At 41.9% G+C, this 19,203-nt stretch overlaps 1 protein-coding gene across 4 annotated transcripts in view; it reads right to left on the bottom strand.

Moving 5' to 3' along the window:
* Window positions 1-19,203, bottom strand: part of CDC42 (cell division cycle 42) — a 57,682-nt gene that overhangs the window by 13,710 nt on the left and 24,769 nt on the right. For 3 of the 4 annotated variants that reach the window (XM_066375362.1, XM_066375365.1, XM_066375364.1), the window contains exons 2-3: window positions 5,436-5,590; window positions 2,047-2,119 (exon numbers count right to left, since the gene is read on the bottom strand). In XM_066375362.1, coding sequence (XP_066231459.1) covers window positions 2,047-2,119; window positions 5,436-5,540 — 178 coding nt within the window. In that variant the 5' untranslated portion in view covers window positions 5,541-5,590. Of the gene's footprint in view, window positions 1-2,046; window positions 2,120-5,435; window positions 5,591-10,685; window positions 10,815-19,203 lie in introns of those variants that run through there. The other variant, XM_066375363.1, reaches the window with a different exon arrangement.

The raw sequence follows: 19,203 nt of genomic DNA, 5'->3' as shown, positions 1-19,203 counted from the left end.
TAGAACAATACCACAGGACTGGTGACAATAGCACCAGTATTTGTATAGTTTAAAAGTAGAGGCCCTGGCAGGTTGGCTCAGCGGGAGAGCGTCAGCCCAGCGTATGGAAGAACGGGGTTCAATTCCCGGCCAGGGCACACAGAAGCAGCGCCCATCTGCTTCTCCACCCCTCCCCTCTCCTTCCTCTCTCTCTCTTCCCCTCCCACAGCCAAGGCGCTATTGGAGCAAAGTTGGCCTGGGCACTGAGGACGGCTCCGTGGCCTCTGCCTCAGGTGCTAGAGAATGGCTCCGGCAGCAATGGAGCAATGCCCCAGATGGGGCAGAGCATCGCCCCCTGGTGGGCTTGCTGGGTGGATCCCAGTCAGGAACATGCAGGAGACCGTCTGACTGCTTCCCCGCTTCTAACTTCAGAAAAATACAAAAAAAAAGAAAAAAAGTGGAACCCAAATATCAATCAACCCATAAATGATAGATTTTGCTATACATATAATGTCATATAATGACATACTACTCACCAATAAAAGTTACTGGTACACACAACACAGATATTACGCTAAATGAAAGAAATCAAACACAAAAGGCTACATACTGTATGATTACATTCATATGAACCTCTAGAAAAGCAAAACTACAGTGACAGAAGCAGAGCTGTCATTGCCTGGGGCCATGTTAAAGGAAAAGACACAAGAAAATTTTCAAGGTGATGTATCTTGATTATGGTAGGGGTTACACAACTAACCAGCAAAATTAAACTGAACTCTTAAAATGAGTAAATTCTATTGTATTATACTTCAATAAAGCTAAAAAATAAAATACTTACTAAAATTTAGAGGTTTAGCCCTGGCCAGATAGCTCAGTTGATTTAGAGTGTCATCCTCACATGCAAAGCTTGCCAAGTTCGATCCCCAGTCAGGGCACATACAGAAATGGATCGATGTTTCTGTCTCTCTCTCTCTCTCCCATCCTCTCTCTCTCTTTAAAATAAACAAATAGGCCTGACCTGTGGTGGCACAGTGGATAAAGCGTCGACCTGGAAATGCTGAGGTCGCCGGTTCGAAACCCTGGGCTTGCCTGGTCAAGGCACAAATGGGAGTTGATGCTTCCAGCTCCTCCCCTTCTCTCTGTCTCTCTCTCTCTTCTCTCTCCCTCTCTGTCTCTCTCTCTCCCTCTCTCTCTCTTCTCTAAAAATGAATAAATAAAATAAAATTAAAATTAAAATAAATAAAGATAAATAACTTGGAAGTCTTTATGCAAAATAAGCTTTGAAATTTGAAAATAAAATTTGAAATTAATTTTAAACTGTCTTTTTGCTACATATAGAGATGTCTCCAAAGGCACACATAAAACAAACCCTTCACCTATCATGAGATACAGGTCATCATTTTCTCTATTTTCCGAGTTTCCACTAATATACCATTACTTTTATAATTTTTATTTCATAGAAATTTTAAAGACCCAAGACACCATTAGCCACTTTATTTCTTACTATTGTCTCTCCACTTCACCCTCCCAATTGAACCTAGATAATTCCTCTAAGTGGGCAGTATAATATACTCCATAAAAGCACTTTGTCAGCTGGCAGACAGTGAGAGGGTAACTCATAAAAAGTGAAAAATTCAGAATTTCTACATACTATCACCCTCAAAATATTTTCAAATGTAGTATAAAAATAACAAGCTACCTGCACATTGTAAGAACGTACCTGTAAATATATGATAGGGACACGCATACTAAAGCCTTCAAATTTCAGGGAGTGACAATACAGCTTGTCTGTGTACTCCACTCTCACCCTACTTTATCCCTTTCCACACCATCCACCCAGGGTATGCCAAATTCCTATTTGCCATTCCAGGTCTGGGATTGCCTCTTGGTCAAGCAAAAACCATTGTGATATTCAATCCTGCTAACTGTTTAAAAAAGGCAAGGGGTTTGCTAATATGCTAGTTTCCTAATATGCTAGTTTTCTAAAATGTCCTAAAAAAGACAACCAACCAGCAACTGTCATAGGTACAGACCAAAACGTTATAAAAGATATCAAGTTTTCACCTGCAGTATCAAAAAGTCCAAGAGTATATGGCTCTCCACCAATCATAACTGTGACTGCATAGTTGTCAAAAACCTAAAAACACAAAAACAGACTGTTAGTGTACAAGGGGATGGTCAAAATGAGATGTACAAGAGAATGGTCAAAATGAGACAATACAACTCTTACGCTAAGGCAATGTTTCCTTCCTAAGACTTACTCCTCTCTGAGTCCATTTCCCTTATATAACCAACCTTGCCAACCAAGCCCTTTGCATGAGCTAAAAGGTTCTTGGAAAAAGTGACAGGGGATGTATTTTGGAATGCCTGCTCTACTCCAGCAGCCTGGATGAAAAGCCACAAAAGGGTTAGAGATGTCACAGGAGCAGAGTCCCTAACTATATAAAATGACCCTGTTCAAACTTGAAAATTTTGAAGACAGTAGTTTAAAGTTTACCTCAATGTTCAACCTAATTTCTGAGGAAGTATTTCTTCACAGACCTTTTCCTTTTAATCTAGAATGGTAATCTCCTAGATCCATGATAATCTTTGCCGCTTTAGTGTTCAAGATAAGAGTCTTGCTGTCAGTAGACCCAGTGGAGAGAAATAAAGGTTTCCTCAGGGTACTCAAGGAAAGTGTCCAAAAAAGGCTGACACATTATTTGTTGGGATTTCATAAATAAAATTTATATTATTGGGTACAAACCACATGACATAAGTAAGATGCCTTCTTTGACTAGATGTTTTATTTGTAAATAGACGGTAAAACCCATGACAAACTCAATATATACTAATATGGCTGTACTAAGTTCTTTGTGAAAATGGGAAACAATGGTGCTAAATGGAAAAGGACCCAACATTAATTCATGGATGCCTTTGAATTAATTTACAATTAAAAAGCAAAGCTTTCTAACTAGGACTAGAATAGAGATGTTACATTTTAAGATCTGCCCGGTTTGCCTGGCCTGTGGTGGCAAAGTGGATAAAGCGTTGACCTGGAATGCTGAGGTTGCTGATTCGAAACTCTGGGCTTGTCCAGTCAAGGCACTTACAACAAGCAGTCAACAAACAACTAACATGAAGCAACTATGAGTTGATACTTCCTGCTCCCCCAGCCTCCTCCTCTCTGTAAAATCAATAAATAAAATCTTATTAAAAAAAAAGAGATCAGCCCTATTTAACCTTTTAGCTATCTAACACTAATTTTCTGATTCATGTTCTAATAGGTTAAGCATTTGTTTAAATGTAAACAAAAAGGGCCCTGGCCGGTTGGCTCAGTGGTAGAGCGTTGGCCTGGCGTGCGGAAGTCCCGGGTTCGATTCCCGGCCAGGGCACACAGGAGAAGTGCCCATCTGCTTCTCCACCCCTCCCCCTCTCCTTCCTCTCTGTCTTTCTCTTCCCCTCCCACAGCCGAGGCTCCACTGGAACAAAAGATGGCCCAGGATCTGGGGATGGCTCCTTGGCCTCTGCCCCAGGCGCTAGAGTGGCTCTGGTCGCGACAGAGCAACGCCCTGGATGGGCAGAGCATCGCCCCCTGGTGGGTGTGCCAGGTGGATCCCAGTCGGGCGCATGCAGGAGTCTGTCTGACTGCCTCCCCGTTTCCAGCTTCAGAAAAATATAAATAAATAAATAAATAAATAAATGTAAACAAAAGTGGAAGCTAGAGCATGGGGGAGGCGGTAGTTACATAGTTACATGAAAGTCAAGTTTTTGATAACAAGAAAAAGGAAATGTATCTAATGTGGTTAAGCTCTCAAACCATACAGATTATTTTCTTAAGTCATATCTAACCCCTTTCCAGAGATCCACAGACAAACACATACAGAAAGCACCCACACACCCACCACCTTAAACAGAACACCTACCAAAGACATAAAACAGACTCAAAAATGTTTACAAGAAAAAATGTTAATAGAGACTGGAACAAAAAAATTCTGAGAGATGCTCTCTGAATTAAGGTCCATGTATCTCTAAAAGTCCCCTAAAACTCTCTTTTGACCTCAGAATTTCTTTCACTTACAATGTCTCCAAATGGGCTAACACAAAAATGTGATTTTGTATTTAATTATACCTTCAAATTCTCTCCCTCCAAGAAACCTAATCTTCCTATAGCATTGGTCTACCTCATTCATTTTACATTATAGACAATCAATTCTAATTAAATATAATTACCAAGTCTTTAACAATTTACCCTCTTGCCTGACCGGTGGTGGTGCAGTGGATAGTGTCAACCTAGAACACTGAGGGTCCCAGGTTCAAAAACCTGAGGTCGCCAGCTTGAGCACAGGGTCTCTTAGTGTGGGATCATCAACATGATTCCATGCTCCCTGGCTTGAACCCAAAGGTCGCTGGCTTGAACAAGGGGTCAATGGCTCGGCTAGAGCCCCCCACTAAAATGATGCAACTGTGAGTTGATGCTTCTCAATCTCTCTCCCTTCCTGTCTTGTCTATTTCCCCCCAAAATAAAAAACATCCTCTTAACAATGCTCATATCTCTTAAGATTAACCTCAAGTACTCATATATATTCTTCCTTCTTACAAACAGGATTAACCCCTTATTAATCTACACAGGTGCTACATAACCACTAAAATAGCTCACTTATCAGAGGTGAATATTGTCAGACTAAGCCAACCCTACTCCCCTCTCACCACTGAATGGACATCTATGTTAACATAATTATATCACTGGGTTGATCCAACTACCTGGGACAAACACTGGATCCACAAACATATTCTTTCACTAGTGCATGTTACTCTAAATAACTCCCTGTCTTTCTCTCTCTCTCTCATTACCTTTGTTATTCCCATTTTCCCTCTACTCTTCCAACAAGCTAATAATAAGGTTGACAGGAAAGGATCCTTTAAGGCATCTATTGGTAGTCTCATAACAAGAGCAGGTCTTCTCTGCCTCTAAAAACTAGTTTGGAGCTCCATTACTTCTAAGACAACAGCCCCATAAGATTCTCTTCCACTCCCTCAGGACAGTAAGTATAGACATACTAAGACATATTACTTTTTTTAAAGTTACAAGATCCCAAAAAGCATCCCAGAAAACCTCTAAGCATTGATTAATCATTGGCCAAAAGATTAAAAAAAAAAAAAAAAAAAAAGGTCACCTCATTTCAGGATGTAGGACATACTTCTCCAAAACTGCGACCACCACTCTAGAATCTTGTCTATTGGAGTTTTGCCACCTACCACTTCTTGCAAACCCTTGTGTCACCCCTTCTGACTTTTCACTGATTTTTCAGCTGTTTAATTTTAAAGTATATATAATTTATCATGAGAAGTCAAGACCTTTAAAAACAGGAAACAAAGGCAGACAACAGAAATACTTCAGTACACACAAAGAAAGAGTTTTCAAAAGGATATCAAATTATGTTTCACTAACAGATGAAAGCCTTTATACTTACAGTTGGTACATACTCAGATGGAAATTTGTTTGTTGTGTAGGATATCAGGAGACATGTTTTACCAACGGCACCATCACCCACAACAACGCACTTAATTGTCTGCATGGCTGAAACTGTTTTCTATCCACTTTAAATATTTTAAATCCAATGATGACCTACAAAAAGATTAAAGATATTTGTTTTATGCATTTGTACTTATATATGTATTTTTCCCTCACCTTGCAACAGGTTCACTCATTCAGAACAAGAACAGAACTAGCACCCCAACCACTATGACCAAAAAAACCTAAAGAGAAAAATGGTGACTTGCTCAAAGTCACAAATAAGTCAAATTTCTGATACCTGTTTTTTTTTTTTTTCAAAAAATGGTTTTTAAAAAGCTCAAAGTACTGTAAAAAGCAGCATGTTTCTTTTTATAATGAAGAGAAGAGACTATTTATTTTTCAGAATGAATCCCATTTAGTGTTCAAAGTACTTTGTGAGACTTTTCCTTCGGTTATATGTATACACATTATGTGTCTATAATTGTATGTGTACTAGACTACAATATGAAGGCCACTGCTTTAAATAATGATCCAGCCCTGGCCAGACAGCTCAGCTGGTTGGAGCATCATCCCTATGCACAGAGGTTGCTGTTTCAGTGCCTGGTCAGGGCACATACAGGAACAAATAGATGTTCCTGTCTTGTTCCTGTCTCCCTCTCTCTCTTCCTCTCTGAAATCAATAAATAAAATTTTTTTAAAAAAGAATGGTCCATATATCCAACATTAGAGCTATAGTTACTCAGACAATATCCAAAAAGCTGCAGAGCACCACCACCACCACCCCGTAATAGATGAGCAGCATGAGAAACTGGACAGAAATTAGGGTAATCCCTCTTCTCAGCAGCTGTTTTAGCACCACGTTGCCTAGTTACTAATTCAGTATTTGTGGCATAAAGTCAAAAGCTACATTTTTATAATGAAAAAGCCAAATAACTCTAAAACATATTTACTTATAAACAAATATAATTACTTCAGCTTCTCTTACTGTAGTCCTCCATTCTAAGAAGCTATTGATTACAAATGCACCAAAGATTTATTATATTTCATCAATTCTGAGATACTTGTTTTCACCTTGAAATATCTCTAAAATCAGAACATGTCTTTACTCAAGGTTCCTTACAATTATTATCAGCCATTTTCCCCCCACATTTTGACATCTACAAAATTGAGATAAATGGCATCTTAGAGTCAGTTTAATAGTTTTTCTGGAAGAATAAAAAAGAAGCACTACTCTTTGTGTACCTATATTTTAAGATAAAGTCCTATTTCAATTATAATGCTATAGGGGTTACAGTTTCTTATTGGCTAGAGCTGCCACCTTATTAAACATAAAAATGGCATAGAATCATCTAACTCTGGGTTGGATGTCATGCCTATAATGCTTCCACAGTACCCTTCATAACTCAATCATAATGATTTATAAATGAATGTTAACATCTGTATATACATTGGGAGTAACTGCCAGTAAATATACATTCTCCCGTTCCTCATCAAAACCATCTTTATTACATTTTTTATTTAACCTCCTTTTATCCGTTGCTTTCTCTTCCCTTTTTAATGCACTAGAAGTACTCATACTAGTATAGCATTGAAGTTTAAAGATCTTGATCCCTAAGCAAAATAATCAAGCACATTGAGTATTAAATCAATTCTAGAGTTATTCTAAAAGAATGTCTTTTACTTAATAATAAAGGCAAGAATAGAAAATAGGAATAATTGTCTTCTCATGGTTCCTCAGACTACCTCTGAAAAGCAGGATAATGTTCTGCTAAAAAAAAAAAAAGAACAAGGTCTTCTATGGAATTTCTTTTCAAGTCAGAGAAGGAGAAAAGTGCCATAAGCAAAGAGAGTTTTCCAAATGTCTACAAATCTATTTCAGGTTCACTGCTTTTACCCTCCATTTCTCCTAATCATTACTGAGGTAATTTTTTTATGTAGAGTTTAACTGTAAACACTGGACAGAAAGTAATGTTTGATCACTGTGGCAGAGAATGCTGTCAGCCAATTCCTCCTCCCTCTTGGTTTTTTTTTTTTTTTTTTTTGAGAGACAGACAGGAAGGAAGAGATGAGAAGCATCAACTCATGATTGTGGCACTTTAGTTGTTCATCAATTGCTTCTCATGTGCCTTGGCTGTGGGGGAGAAGGGTCCTCAAGCCAGCCAGCAACCATGGGTTCATGTTGATGATCCCAGGCTCAAGCTGGTGACCCCATGCTCAAGCCAGCAATCTTGAAGCTTCAAACCTGGAACCTCAGCATCCCAGGTATACGTTCTATCCACTATGCCACCACAATCAGGCTCTTCCTTTTTTTCAGTAACAGAATTTTTACCTAAGCATATGGCACCTAGTAAAGACTGTTATTTCCTAAATTCCTCTGCAGTTAGACATGACCATAGTGACTAAGTTCTGGCAAGTAGGAGTGGAAATGATGGATGGCAACTTGACAAACTATAATAGCCTTAAAAGTTAGGCTACCATCTCCCCTGTTCCAGCCTTTATGCTGGAATGCAGACATGATGATGGAAGCTCAAACTCTCATACTAAACCACAGATAGAAATTACATGTTAAAAATGACTAACATGGCCCTGGCCAGAGGCTCAGTGAATAGAGTGTTGGCCCAGCATATAGATGTCCCAGGTCGTATTCCCAGTCAGGGCACACAGAAGCAACCATCTACTTCTCACCCCTCCCTCTATCCCTTCTCTCCCTCTTCCCTCCCAGTCAGTGCCTTGACTGGTTCAAGCACTGCCCCAGGTGCTGAAGATAGCTTGCTTGGAGTGCACCACCCTCAGGCACTACAAACAGCTCAGTACTCATTGGCCTAAGGAGGGCTTGCTGGGAGGAGTCTGCCTCACTATCTCCCCTCCTCTCACCTTAAAAAAATGACTAATACAATAGAAGGGGCCAGCCCTGGATTGCCTTCTAGGCCTTTTACACAAGAAAGAAACCACATTCTCATTAAGTCCCAAGTATTTTGGACTGTTATATAGTAGCAAAACTGAAATCCTAATTACTATATTTAATAGACTCTAAGAAGAGAGTGATTTTAAAATACACCCTAAATTCAAATTAAATAAGGGGGAAAATGTCTTAGAATCAATAGTAATATTTGGATTTATCGAGTAACTTTATTATACAATACATTTTTAAATAAAATATGTATTTCCGATGGCTTTAGGCGACCCCTGTGTTTTGGTCGTTTGACTCCCCACCGGGGTCGCGACCCATAGGTTGAGAACCGCTGGACTAGGCAGTGGCATAGTGGATACAGCATAAGCCCAGGATGCTAAAGACCCAGGTCAGAAACAGTGAGGTCACCAGCTTGAGTACCAGGCGGCCGGCTTCAGCATGGGATCATAGACATGACCCCAGGGTTACTGGCTTGAACAAGAGGTCATTGGGTTGGCTGGAGCCCCCCAGTCAAGGCACATATGAGAAAGCAATAAATGAACAACTAAGGTGATACAACTATGAGTTGATGCTTCTCATCTCTCTCCCTTTCTGTCTGTCCCTGTCTCTCTCTTAAAAAAAAAAATCAATGAATGCATAAATAAGTAGAACAACAAATCAATGTTTTTTCTGTCTCTCCTTTCCTCTAAGTCAATAAATAAAAAAAAAATTAGATATATCTAATATAGGCCTGACCAGTGGTGGCACAACAGATAGAGCAATGACCTGGGACAATGAGGTCCCAAATTTGAAACCCCCAAGTCATTCAGCTTGGGCACAGACTCACCAGTGGGGTTGCCAGATTGAGCATGGGATATCGAAATGATCCCACAGTTGCTGGCTTGAGCCCACAGGTTGCTGGCTTGAAGCCCAAGGTCACTGGCTCAGCTGAGTCCCCTGGTCAAGGCACATATGAGAACCAATCAATAAACAACTAAAGTGATACAACTACGAGTTGATGCTTCTCATCTCTTTCCCTTCCCGTCTCTCTCTTGCAAAAAAAAAAAAAAAATGTGTGTGTATACACACACACACACACACACACACACACCTAAGATAAATGCTGTTTTTAAGTTTTAATTGTGGGTGAAGTCAAAATCATTGTTATCCCTAAAGATAAAGTTCTTTATCTTCATTTTGTATCTAGTATCCACTATCTTTTTTTTTTTTAAGTGAGAGGAGGTGGAAATAGTGAGACAGACTCCCTCCCTCCTGCACCCTGTGATCCACCCAGCAACCTCTGCCTGGGGCTGTTATTCTAATCAACCAAGCTAGAGCTATCCTTAACACCTAAGGCTGATGCGCTTGGACGTACCAAGGTATCCAGAGCACGCAGGCCAACACTCGAATCAACTGAGCGACTGGCTATGGGAAAGGAGGAAGGCAAGAAGTAGAAGATGAAGGGGGAAGAGAAAGTGGGGAGAAAGAGGGAAGCAGATGGTCACTTCTCTTGTGTGCCCTGACCAGTAATCAAACCCGGGACATCCATATGCTGGGCCACTGCTCTATCCACTGAGAAAATTGGCCAGGGTCTATCTGGTATTCACTTTTAAGACTTATAACCCAAACTAACAAGCAAAAACAAAATCAATAGACTGTTTATAAACTTGAAACTTCTGCCTGACCAGGCGGTAGCGCAATGGATAGAGAGTTGGACTGGGATGTGGAAGACCCAGGTTGGAGACCCCAAGGTTGCCAACTTGAGCGCAAGCTCATCTGGTTTGAGCAAGGCTCACCAGCTTGAGCCCAAGGTCCCTGGCTCAAGCAAGGGGTCACTCAGTCTGCTGTAGCTCTCCGGTCAAGGCACATATGAGAAATCAATCAATGAACAACTAAGAAGCCACAAAGAACTGATGTTTCTCATCTCTCTCCCTTCCTGTCTGTCCCAATCTGTCCCTCTCTCAACTCTGTCTCTGCCACAAAAAAAACCAAAAACAAAACAAAACAAAAATACCCAAACTTGAAACTTCTAATGAAGGAAAAGCTATTATTTCTTGAAATTTTCATTAAAATTCCCTAGGGAATAAAGAAGAAGAAATTGAGACAAAATATTTCCATGGTTAAAGCAATGAATATTACCGCCACATGGCTAAATCAGCAACTTTTACAAGCTGTGGAGACATTTAGAACTTTTCAAAACTATTCCAAGAAAGCTATCTTTTTTTTTTAAAGATTTCATTTATTGATTCTACAGAGGAGGGGTGGAGCAAAAAGCATCAACTCATAATTGCTTCACTTCAGTTGTTCATTGCTCACTTGTTGCTTGTCATATGTGCCCTGACTGGGCACACCCAGGGATTCAAACCGGCGACCTCAGCATCCAGGTCAATGTTCTATCCACAGCACCACCACAGGTCAGGCAACTTTTTTTTCTTTTTTTATTTCCTGTGACAGAGACAGAGAGAGGGACAGATATCGACACAGACAGACAGAAAGGGAGATAGATGAGAAGCATCAATTCTTCGTTGTGGCACCCTAATTGTTCAGACTGCTTTCTCATATGTGCCTTGACGGGGAGGGGGGCACCCTACAGAAGAGTGAGTGACCCCTTGCTCAAGCCAGCAACCCTGGGCTCAAACCAGCAACCTTGGGCTTTAAGCCAGCAACCTTTGGGCTCAGCTAGTGACCATGGGGTCATGTCTATGATCCCATGCTCAAGCCAGCAACCCCTCGCTCAAGCTGGTGAGCCCACCCTCAAGCAAGATGAGGCCACACTCAAGCTGGCGACCTCGGAGTTTCAAACCTGGATCCTCCGTGTCCCAGTCCGATGCTCTATCCACTATGCCACCGCCTGGTCAGGCAGGCAACTTTTTTTTTTTTTTTTTTTTTTTTTTTTGTATTTTTCTGAAGCTGGAAACGGGGAGAGACAGTCAGACAGACTCCCGCATGCGCCCGACCGGGATCAACCCAGCACGTCCACCAGGGGCGATGCTCTGCCCCTCCGGGGCGTCGCTCTGCCGCGAACAGAGCCACTCTAGCGCCTGGGGCAGAGGCCAAGGAGCCATCCCCAGCGCCCGGGCCATCTTTGCTCCAATGGAGCCTCGGCTGCGGGAGGGTAAGAGAGAGACAGAGAGGAAGGAGGGGGTGGGGGGTGGAGAAGCAAATGGGCGCTTCTCCTATGTGCCCTGGCTGGGAATCGAACCCAAGTCCCCCGCACGCCAGGCCGACGCTCTACCGCTGAGCCAACTGGCCAGGGCTGGGCAACTTTCTTTTAAGGTTTTACTTATTGAGGCCCTGGCCGGTTAGCTCAGTGGTAGAGGGTCGGCCTGGCGTGCAGGAGTCCCGGGTTCAATTCCTGGCCAGGGCACACAGAAGAAGCGCCCATCTGCTTCTCCACCCCTCCCCCTCTCCTTCCTCTCTGTTTCTCTCTTCCCCTCCCGCAGCCAAGGCTCCATTTGAGCAAAGATGGCCCAGGTGCTGAGAATGGCTCCATGGCCTCTGCCTCAGGCGCTAGAGTGGCTCTGGTCACAACAGAGCATCGCCCCCTGGTGGGCATGCTGGGTGGATCCCGGTCGGGCGCATGCGGGAGTCTGTCTGACTGCCTCCCCGTTTCCAGCTTCAGAAAAATACAACCAAAAAAAAAAAAAGGGAAAAAAAACCTCACAGTTGTAATGAAGACTAAAAGACCTGGCTTATAGCACATACTGTATATACATAATATACACTGTACCAATAAAATCCATCATACCTCATTCTATTTTCAATCAGTGGATCAAAACTTACACTGTACTTCTCTTCGGTGGACTATCTAACCAAACTTTTCATACTTTGCACACAGCAGGCACATCAAAAGAACAGGTTAACCCGCCCTTGCCGGTTAACTGTGAAGAGTGTCGGATGTGCATCCAAGTTGCCGTTTCGATCACCGGTCAGGGCACACACAGGAACAGCTCATTGTTCCTGACTCTCTCTCTCTCTCTCTCTCTCTCTCTTCTCTATTCCCCTTCCTCCTCTCTCTCACTAAAATCAATAAATCTGGTGCGAATGAGTTAACATTAGACATAATTGTTGTCAAAAAAAAAAAAAAGAAAAGAAAAAAGAACAGATTAAAATGAACGGACTGTATTTTCTGCTACTTAATGACAGAAAAACCAAGAAACCCACCCAAACACTTCTTCAACTGAAGACTCCTGTATTATTCCTTTCCATATTTCCTGTATCATTTCTGTATATATAGAACAGTCCTAAAACCAAGTTATCTAACAGGTGTTAACAAAATATTTAGGTGGGAGACTAAAGATATCTAATAGTATCTTTAAACACTAAATTAAATGTTTTTTTAGTTTACAAACCATCAATGCCTAGCCTGACCAAGTGGTGGTGCAGTGGATAGAGCATCAACCTAGGATACTGAGGACCCAAGTTAGAAATCCCAGACACTGGCTCAAACACGGGCTTATCTGGCGTGACCACAGGCTTACCAGTCTGAACCCAAAGGTTGCTGGCTTGAAGCCCAAGGTCGCTGGCTTGAGCAGGGGTCACTGGCTCAGCTGGAGCCCCCACCCTACAAGGCACACATAAGAATCAATGAACTCAAGAGCTGCAACTATGAGTTACTTCTCATCTCTCTCCCTTCCTGTCTCTCTCATGCTAAAATAAAACAAAAAAATCATCACTGCCTACATGCAGACTAACAAAAATCTGAAAGTAATTTTCTTTTATAATCTTTTTCCTGTTATGCTTGAATTGAACCTCTAAATCAGCAATTTCAAAATTATTACCTCAGGTCATCAGAGTCAGAATTACCTTGAACTAGGTTTATTAACAATTCAGAACTCAACACTTCCTATGTTTCTAATGCACAATGAAGTCTGAGAACCACTTTCCTAAATGATAGGAAAACAAGGAATACCAGTAACAAAAGAATTTAAACTAAATAAACTGCTGGCGTTTTAGGTCACGCATAAGTAAGTTTCTTAAAGTAGAGCTCAGATTATCCATATGAATTAGCTGTATCACCTGAACATTTTACATGTTTAGTAATGAAAAACTCACACTGAATACTGAGAGGTCATGAACTACATAGTATATTTCAGAGGTGTTTCTACCTAAAAGTGTTTTTTTGTTTGTTTTTTTTTTTCATTTTTCTGAAGCTGGAAACGGGGAGAGACAGTCAGACAGACTCCCGCATGCGCCCGACCGGGATCCACCCGGCACGCCCACCAGGGGCTACGCTCTGCCCACCAGGGGGCGATAATCTGCCCATCCTGGGCGTCGCCATGTTGCGACCAGAGCCACTCTAGCGCCTGAGGCAGAGGCCACAGAGCCATCCCCAGCACCCGGGCCATCTTTGCTCCAATGGAGCCTTGGCTGCGGGAGGGGAAGAGAGAGACAGAGAGGAAAGCGCGGCGGAGGGGTGGAGAAGCAAATGGGCGCTTCTCCTGTGTGCCCTGGCCGGGAATCGAACCCGGGTCCTCCGCACGCTAGGCCGACGCTCTACCGCTGAGCCAACCGGCCAGGGCTAAAAGTGTTTTCAAACAGGGAAGATTACACTTATTATCACTTTCAATGTGCCACATACTGTTCTAAACACATTATACATATTCATACATTTCATCCTCCCAACAACCCAAATGAGGTATGTACTGTGTACTATATTATCCCTACCTTACAAGTAAAAAAAGTGAGGCTCAATGAAGTTAAGTAACTAGGCCAAGGTTAATGAGCCAGTAAATGGCAAAACTGAACTTCTAAACCCAAATAGTCTGACTACCATGCCTAAGAAGTAACATTAATAAAAACAAATATGAGCCTGACCAGGTGGTGGCACAGTGGATAGAGCATTGGACTGGGATGCAGAGGACCCAGGTTCAAAACCCCGAGGTCACCAGCTTGAGTGCGGGCTCATCTGGTTTGAGCAAAGCTCACCAGCTTGGACCCAAGGTCGCTGGCTTGAGCAAGGGGGTCACTCCATCTGTTGTAGCCGCCCCCCCCCCACCCTGGTCAAGGCACATATGAGAAAGCAATCAATGACCAACAAAGGTGCCGCAACAAAGAATTGATGCTTCTCATCTCTCTCCCTTCCTGTCTGTCCCTTTCTGTCTCTGTCTGTCACAAACAAACAAAAAAACCATGATCACTGCAAATGGAGTAGCAAGTATATACCCGTAACAACTGTCGACATTAGAAAGAGGAAAGCAGAAGTGGAAGCAAGAAACAAGTTCAGTTCCTGTTTCTTCACCCTGCAGACAACTACAAATTTTACTGGGGAAAGACAGGAGTTCGCTCTTCCTCTTTCTATGTACCCACAAACCTTCCATTTCTTAGGCTTCCTGATTTGACAGCCTAGCAATCTTGGAAACTGGTTGTGGGTTCCCTGTTAAGAGCATTGGTTCAGAAATCAGACCGGTTCTACCACTCTAGCTATGTGACCTTAGGTAAGTTATTTAACTTCCCTGTGGCTCAATATCCCTTTATCTAAAAAATGAAAATGGTAACACCCTCCTCAAAGAATAAGCTGATTAAGATAATACCTGTAGCCTGACCAGGCGGTGGCACAGTGGATAGAGCAGGGGTCCCCAAACTACGGCCCGCAGGCCACATGTGGCCCCCTAAGGCCATTTATCCGGTCCCGCCGCACTTCCGGAAGAGGCACCTGTTTCATTGGTGGTCAGTGAGAGGAGCATAGTTCCCATTGAAATACTGGTCAGTTTGTTGATTGAAATTTACTTGTTCTTTATTTTAAATATTGTATTTGTTTCCGTTTTGTTTTTTTACTTTAAAATAAGATATGTGCAGTGTGCATAGGGATTTGTTCATAGTTTTTTTTTTATACTCCGGCCCTCCAATAGTCTGAGGAACAGTGAACTGGCCCCCTGTGTAAAAAGTTTGGGGACCCCTGGGATAGAGCGTCGGACTGGGATGCCAAGGACCCAGGTTTGAGACCCCGAGGTCGCCAGCTTGAGCGCGGGCTCATCTGGTGTGAGCAGAAATTCACCAGCTTGGACCCAAGGTCGCTGGCTCGAGCAAGGGGTTACCTGGTCTGCTGAAGGCCCACAGTCAAGGCACATGTGAGAAAGCAATCAATGAACTAAGGTGTTGCAACGAAAAACTGATGATTGATGCTTCTCATCTCTTTCCGTTCCTGTCTGTCTGTCCCTGTCTATCCCTCTCTCTGACTCTCACTCTGTCTCTGAAATAAATAAATAAAAATTTTTAAAAAAGATAATACATGTAAAGAATTTAAAACAGTGCCTTGGCATACAGTAAATGCTTAGTAAATGTTAGCAATTAATTTTCAGTGGTTAAAGGCACTTTTAAATCATTATGTTAAGATTTTATTTATTGGTTTTTAGAGAGAAAAGAGAAAAAGGTAGGGGGGATGGGGAGGAGAGGAGCAGAAAGCATCAATTCATTGCTTCTCCCTATGTGCCTTAACAAGGCAAGCCCAGGGTTTTGAAAAAGCAACCTCAGCATTCCAGGTCTACACTTTATCCCACTGTGCCACCACAGGCCAGACAAGTTTTAAAACATCAACAATTCACCTCACCAGACGGTGCAGTGGAGAGAACGTTGGACTGGAACATGGAGAATCCACGTTCAAAACCCTGAAGTCACCAGCTTGAGCACAGGGTCACTGGCTTGATCATGGGATCACAGACATGACCTCAGGGTCGCTGGTTTGAGCTCAAGGTCATTGGCCTGAGCAAGGGGTCATTAGCTCTGCTTAGCCCCCCCCTCCCCCGGTCAAGGCACATATGAGAAAGCAATCACTGAACAACTAAGGAGCTACAACAAAGAATTGATGCTTCTCATCTCCCTTCCTTCTTGTCTGTTCCTATCTTTCCCTCCCTCCGTCTCTGTCACCAAAAAAAAAAAAAAAATCAACAATTTCAACCCATTTAGAAAGGAGCATACACTTTTTTTATTTCCAAAATAATTAAAGCAGTCATTGTTCTTACTAAAAATGTAGTTTAATATAGAGCTATCATTACAAAAGTGGTCATTTCAGAGTCAAGTTCCAATTTCATTAACTATTCTGCAAAGCATTTGACATGTATTATTAATTAATAATTTCATGTATTAAAATGTCTCCAGATGAAGAAGCAGGTGAACAGGGAAGAGACTTTGGTTTCACAATATATACAATGACAGCTTCAACAACATGGAGGAAACTAGGCCAGACATGTTTGTATATCCTATGTTAACTTCCTGTTAAAACAATGTCAAATCACTACAGCAGCTAAGAGGTTATGTAGTACCAATTACCATTTTGCTATCCAAAGTGGCTAGAAGTTATTTTGCACCAGTAACTAAACACTATCCCTCCTTAATGATGAAGCTCATTTGTACCAGAACTTAGAATTGGAATTGAGCAACTAAAGCATAAAAAACAATTCCTCCAATTATAAGAAAAATAAATTGTGAGCCTAACCACACAGTGATGCCGCGGACAGAGAGAGTTGAACAGGGATGCAGAGGACCCAGGTTCGAAACCCCAAGGTCACCGGCTTGAGCCTGGGTTCATTCGGCTTGAGCAAGGGCTCACCAGCTTGAGCGAGAGGTCGCTGGCTTGAGCCCAAGGTCACTGGCTTGAACAAGGGGTCACTCGCTCTGCTGCAGCCCTCTGGTTAGAGTACATATGAGAAAGCAATCAATGAACTAAGAAGCTGCAACAAAGAACTGATGCTTCTCATCTCTCTCCGTTCCTGTCTATCCCTATCTGTCCCTCTCTCTGATTCTGTCTCTGTCAAAAAAAATAAAAAAATAAAAAAAGAAATTGTGAAATATGGTAATCTTCCTACACTCCTTCCCAAAACCCATCACCCCTCCAGACAGCTACACCAAAACCCCTACTTCCTAGGTTCTTAAATGCTTTGGGGGTCCAAATACCATTTGAGAATCTCAGATACCATTTGAGAATCTCAGAACTAAAGTCTCTATATTTTTGGGGTCTTTGAAAGTAATTTATTTTACTGTATGTTTTTCCTTGACTGTAGCTTTGAAGAGACTATGGAACTCTCTCTCTTTTTAGTATCATTATTATTACTGGCTGGCTGCCAGCTAAACTCCAAAAACCTTACTACACCTCCACCAATTACCTTTTTCCCCAAAACAAACAATACATTATAAAAGGCATGTTTTAAACCTTGCAACAAATGTTTAGCTTCAAACAAAATTCAAGAGAACTTAATGGTATTAGTTGACCCAGTATTACCTGAAAGAACCAAAATAAAGAATGAGAATCTTTTTAGGGCTTGAAATATCCCTAAACTGCCCCAAAGCCAGAATGTTAACACCCCATGTATCTTGCCATTCTTTTCTAACTCTTTAGACTTCAAAGGCAAACACAGGACAAGCCACATAAAGACAGTTCTTTTTAAACTTTATAATTTGTTTCCTGAGTCATCAATAAACAGGCCAATAGGCCCTGGCCGGTTGGCTCAGTGGTAGAGCATCAGCCTAGCATGTAGAAGTCTCTGGTTCGATTCCCAGTCAGGGAACATAGGAGAGCACTCATCTGCTTTTTCCATCCTTCTCCCTCTTCTTCCTCTCTATCTCCCTCTTCTCCTCCCACAGCCAGTGGCTCAGTTGGTTCAAACATAACCCTCGGTGATGAGGAAATAGTTCAGTTGATTAGAGCAATGGCCCAAGACCGGTTGCCGGGTGGATCCCAGTCAGGGTGCATGTGGGAGTCTGTCTCACTATTTCCCCCACTCTTACATAAGAAAAAATTTTAAAAAGAAGAAAAAGCTTTATATGATCAGTAATTTCCCTTAGTTTTCAATAATAAATGTATCCATTCCAATTTGAAAAAATAAATTAAGGTCCTGGCTGGTGGTTCAGTGGATAGAGTGCTGGCCCAGTGTATGGACATCCCAAGCTCAATTCCCAGTCAGGGCACACAGGAGAAGTGACCATCTACTTCTCTCTCCTTTCCCCTCCTAACTAGATTGGTTCAAGCAAGCGTGGGTCCAAGGATAGCTTGACTGGTCCTAGCGTTGGCCTCAGGTGCTAAAAATAGCTCAGTACTCACACATCAGCCCCAGAAAGGATTACCAGGTAGATCCTGGTTGGGGTGCATGTGGGCATCTGCCTATCTCCCCTCCTCTCACCTTGAAAAAAATAAAAATTTAAGAAATAAAAATTAGAATGTTAATTCTGTAAAATATCTTTCCATTAGTAAAAAGTAGACAACCTTGTGTTGTGAGATAGTACCCCATGGGTCTCTAGTGCTCCTATACATGTTGCTGGATATATTAAGAATGCAAGGCCCTGACCACTCTACCCAGGCTATGACAGAGGGCTGTGTTTGCAGCAAATAACCTTGAAGGATACAGTATTGTCTCCCTCTGAGACAGAGAGCAGGCTATTAAACCGTGGGTTCCTCCAGCTCCATGTTCTTCAGCCATAACACAAACCCACCACTTCTCTTGTGTATAAGTCTTAGTTAAATAGGTAAGGGGAAACAGCATACACATTGACTTGCTGCGACTGTGCCTTAATTAAATTATTAAATTCTTTGTCTTTGACCCAGAAGTCTCATATCTTCTGCCAGCATTCATAAAACAATACAAGGCTAACACACTAAGTTATAAGGAGAGTAAAATAAAATCCCTGACTCTGTTTACTTGATTGAGCCTTCTGAGAGATAATCGTCTTGTTGTAAATTTACTATTTTTATGTAAGGCATACAGCAATTAGTTTCTTTATTCTAAGGCTAGGTAAGAATGCCTATCCTTAAATTGTATTCATTATTGTAATTTTTTTCTCTATAGGAAAGTCTCCTGATATAATTTTTAAGAATTTTTTCCACCCTGGCCAAACAACTCGG

Source organism: Saccopteryx leptura, chromosome 3 (genome assembly GCF_036850995.1).
Source record: "Saccopteryx leptura isolate mSacLep1 chromosome 3, mSacLep1_pri_phased_curated, whole genome shotgun sequence".
In the NCBI taxonomy this organism is placed as follows: Eukaryota; Metazoa; Chordata; class Mammalia; order Chiroptera; family Emballonuridae; genus Saccopteryx; species Saccopteryx leptura.
Note: the sequence above shows the minus strand (reverse complement) of the source record. Positions and strands in the feature narration are given on the sequence as shown.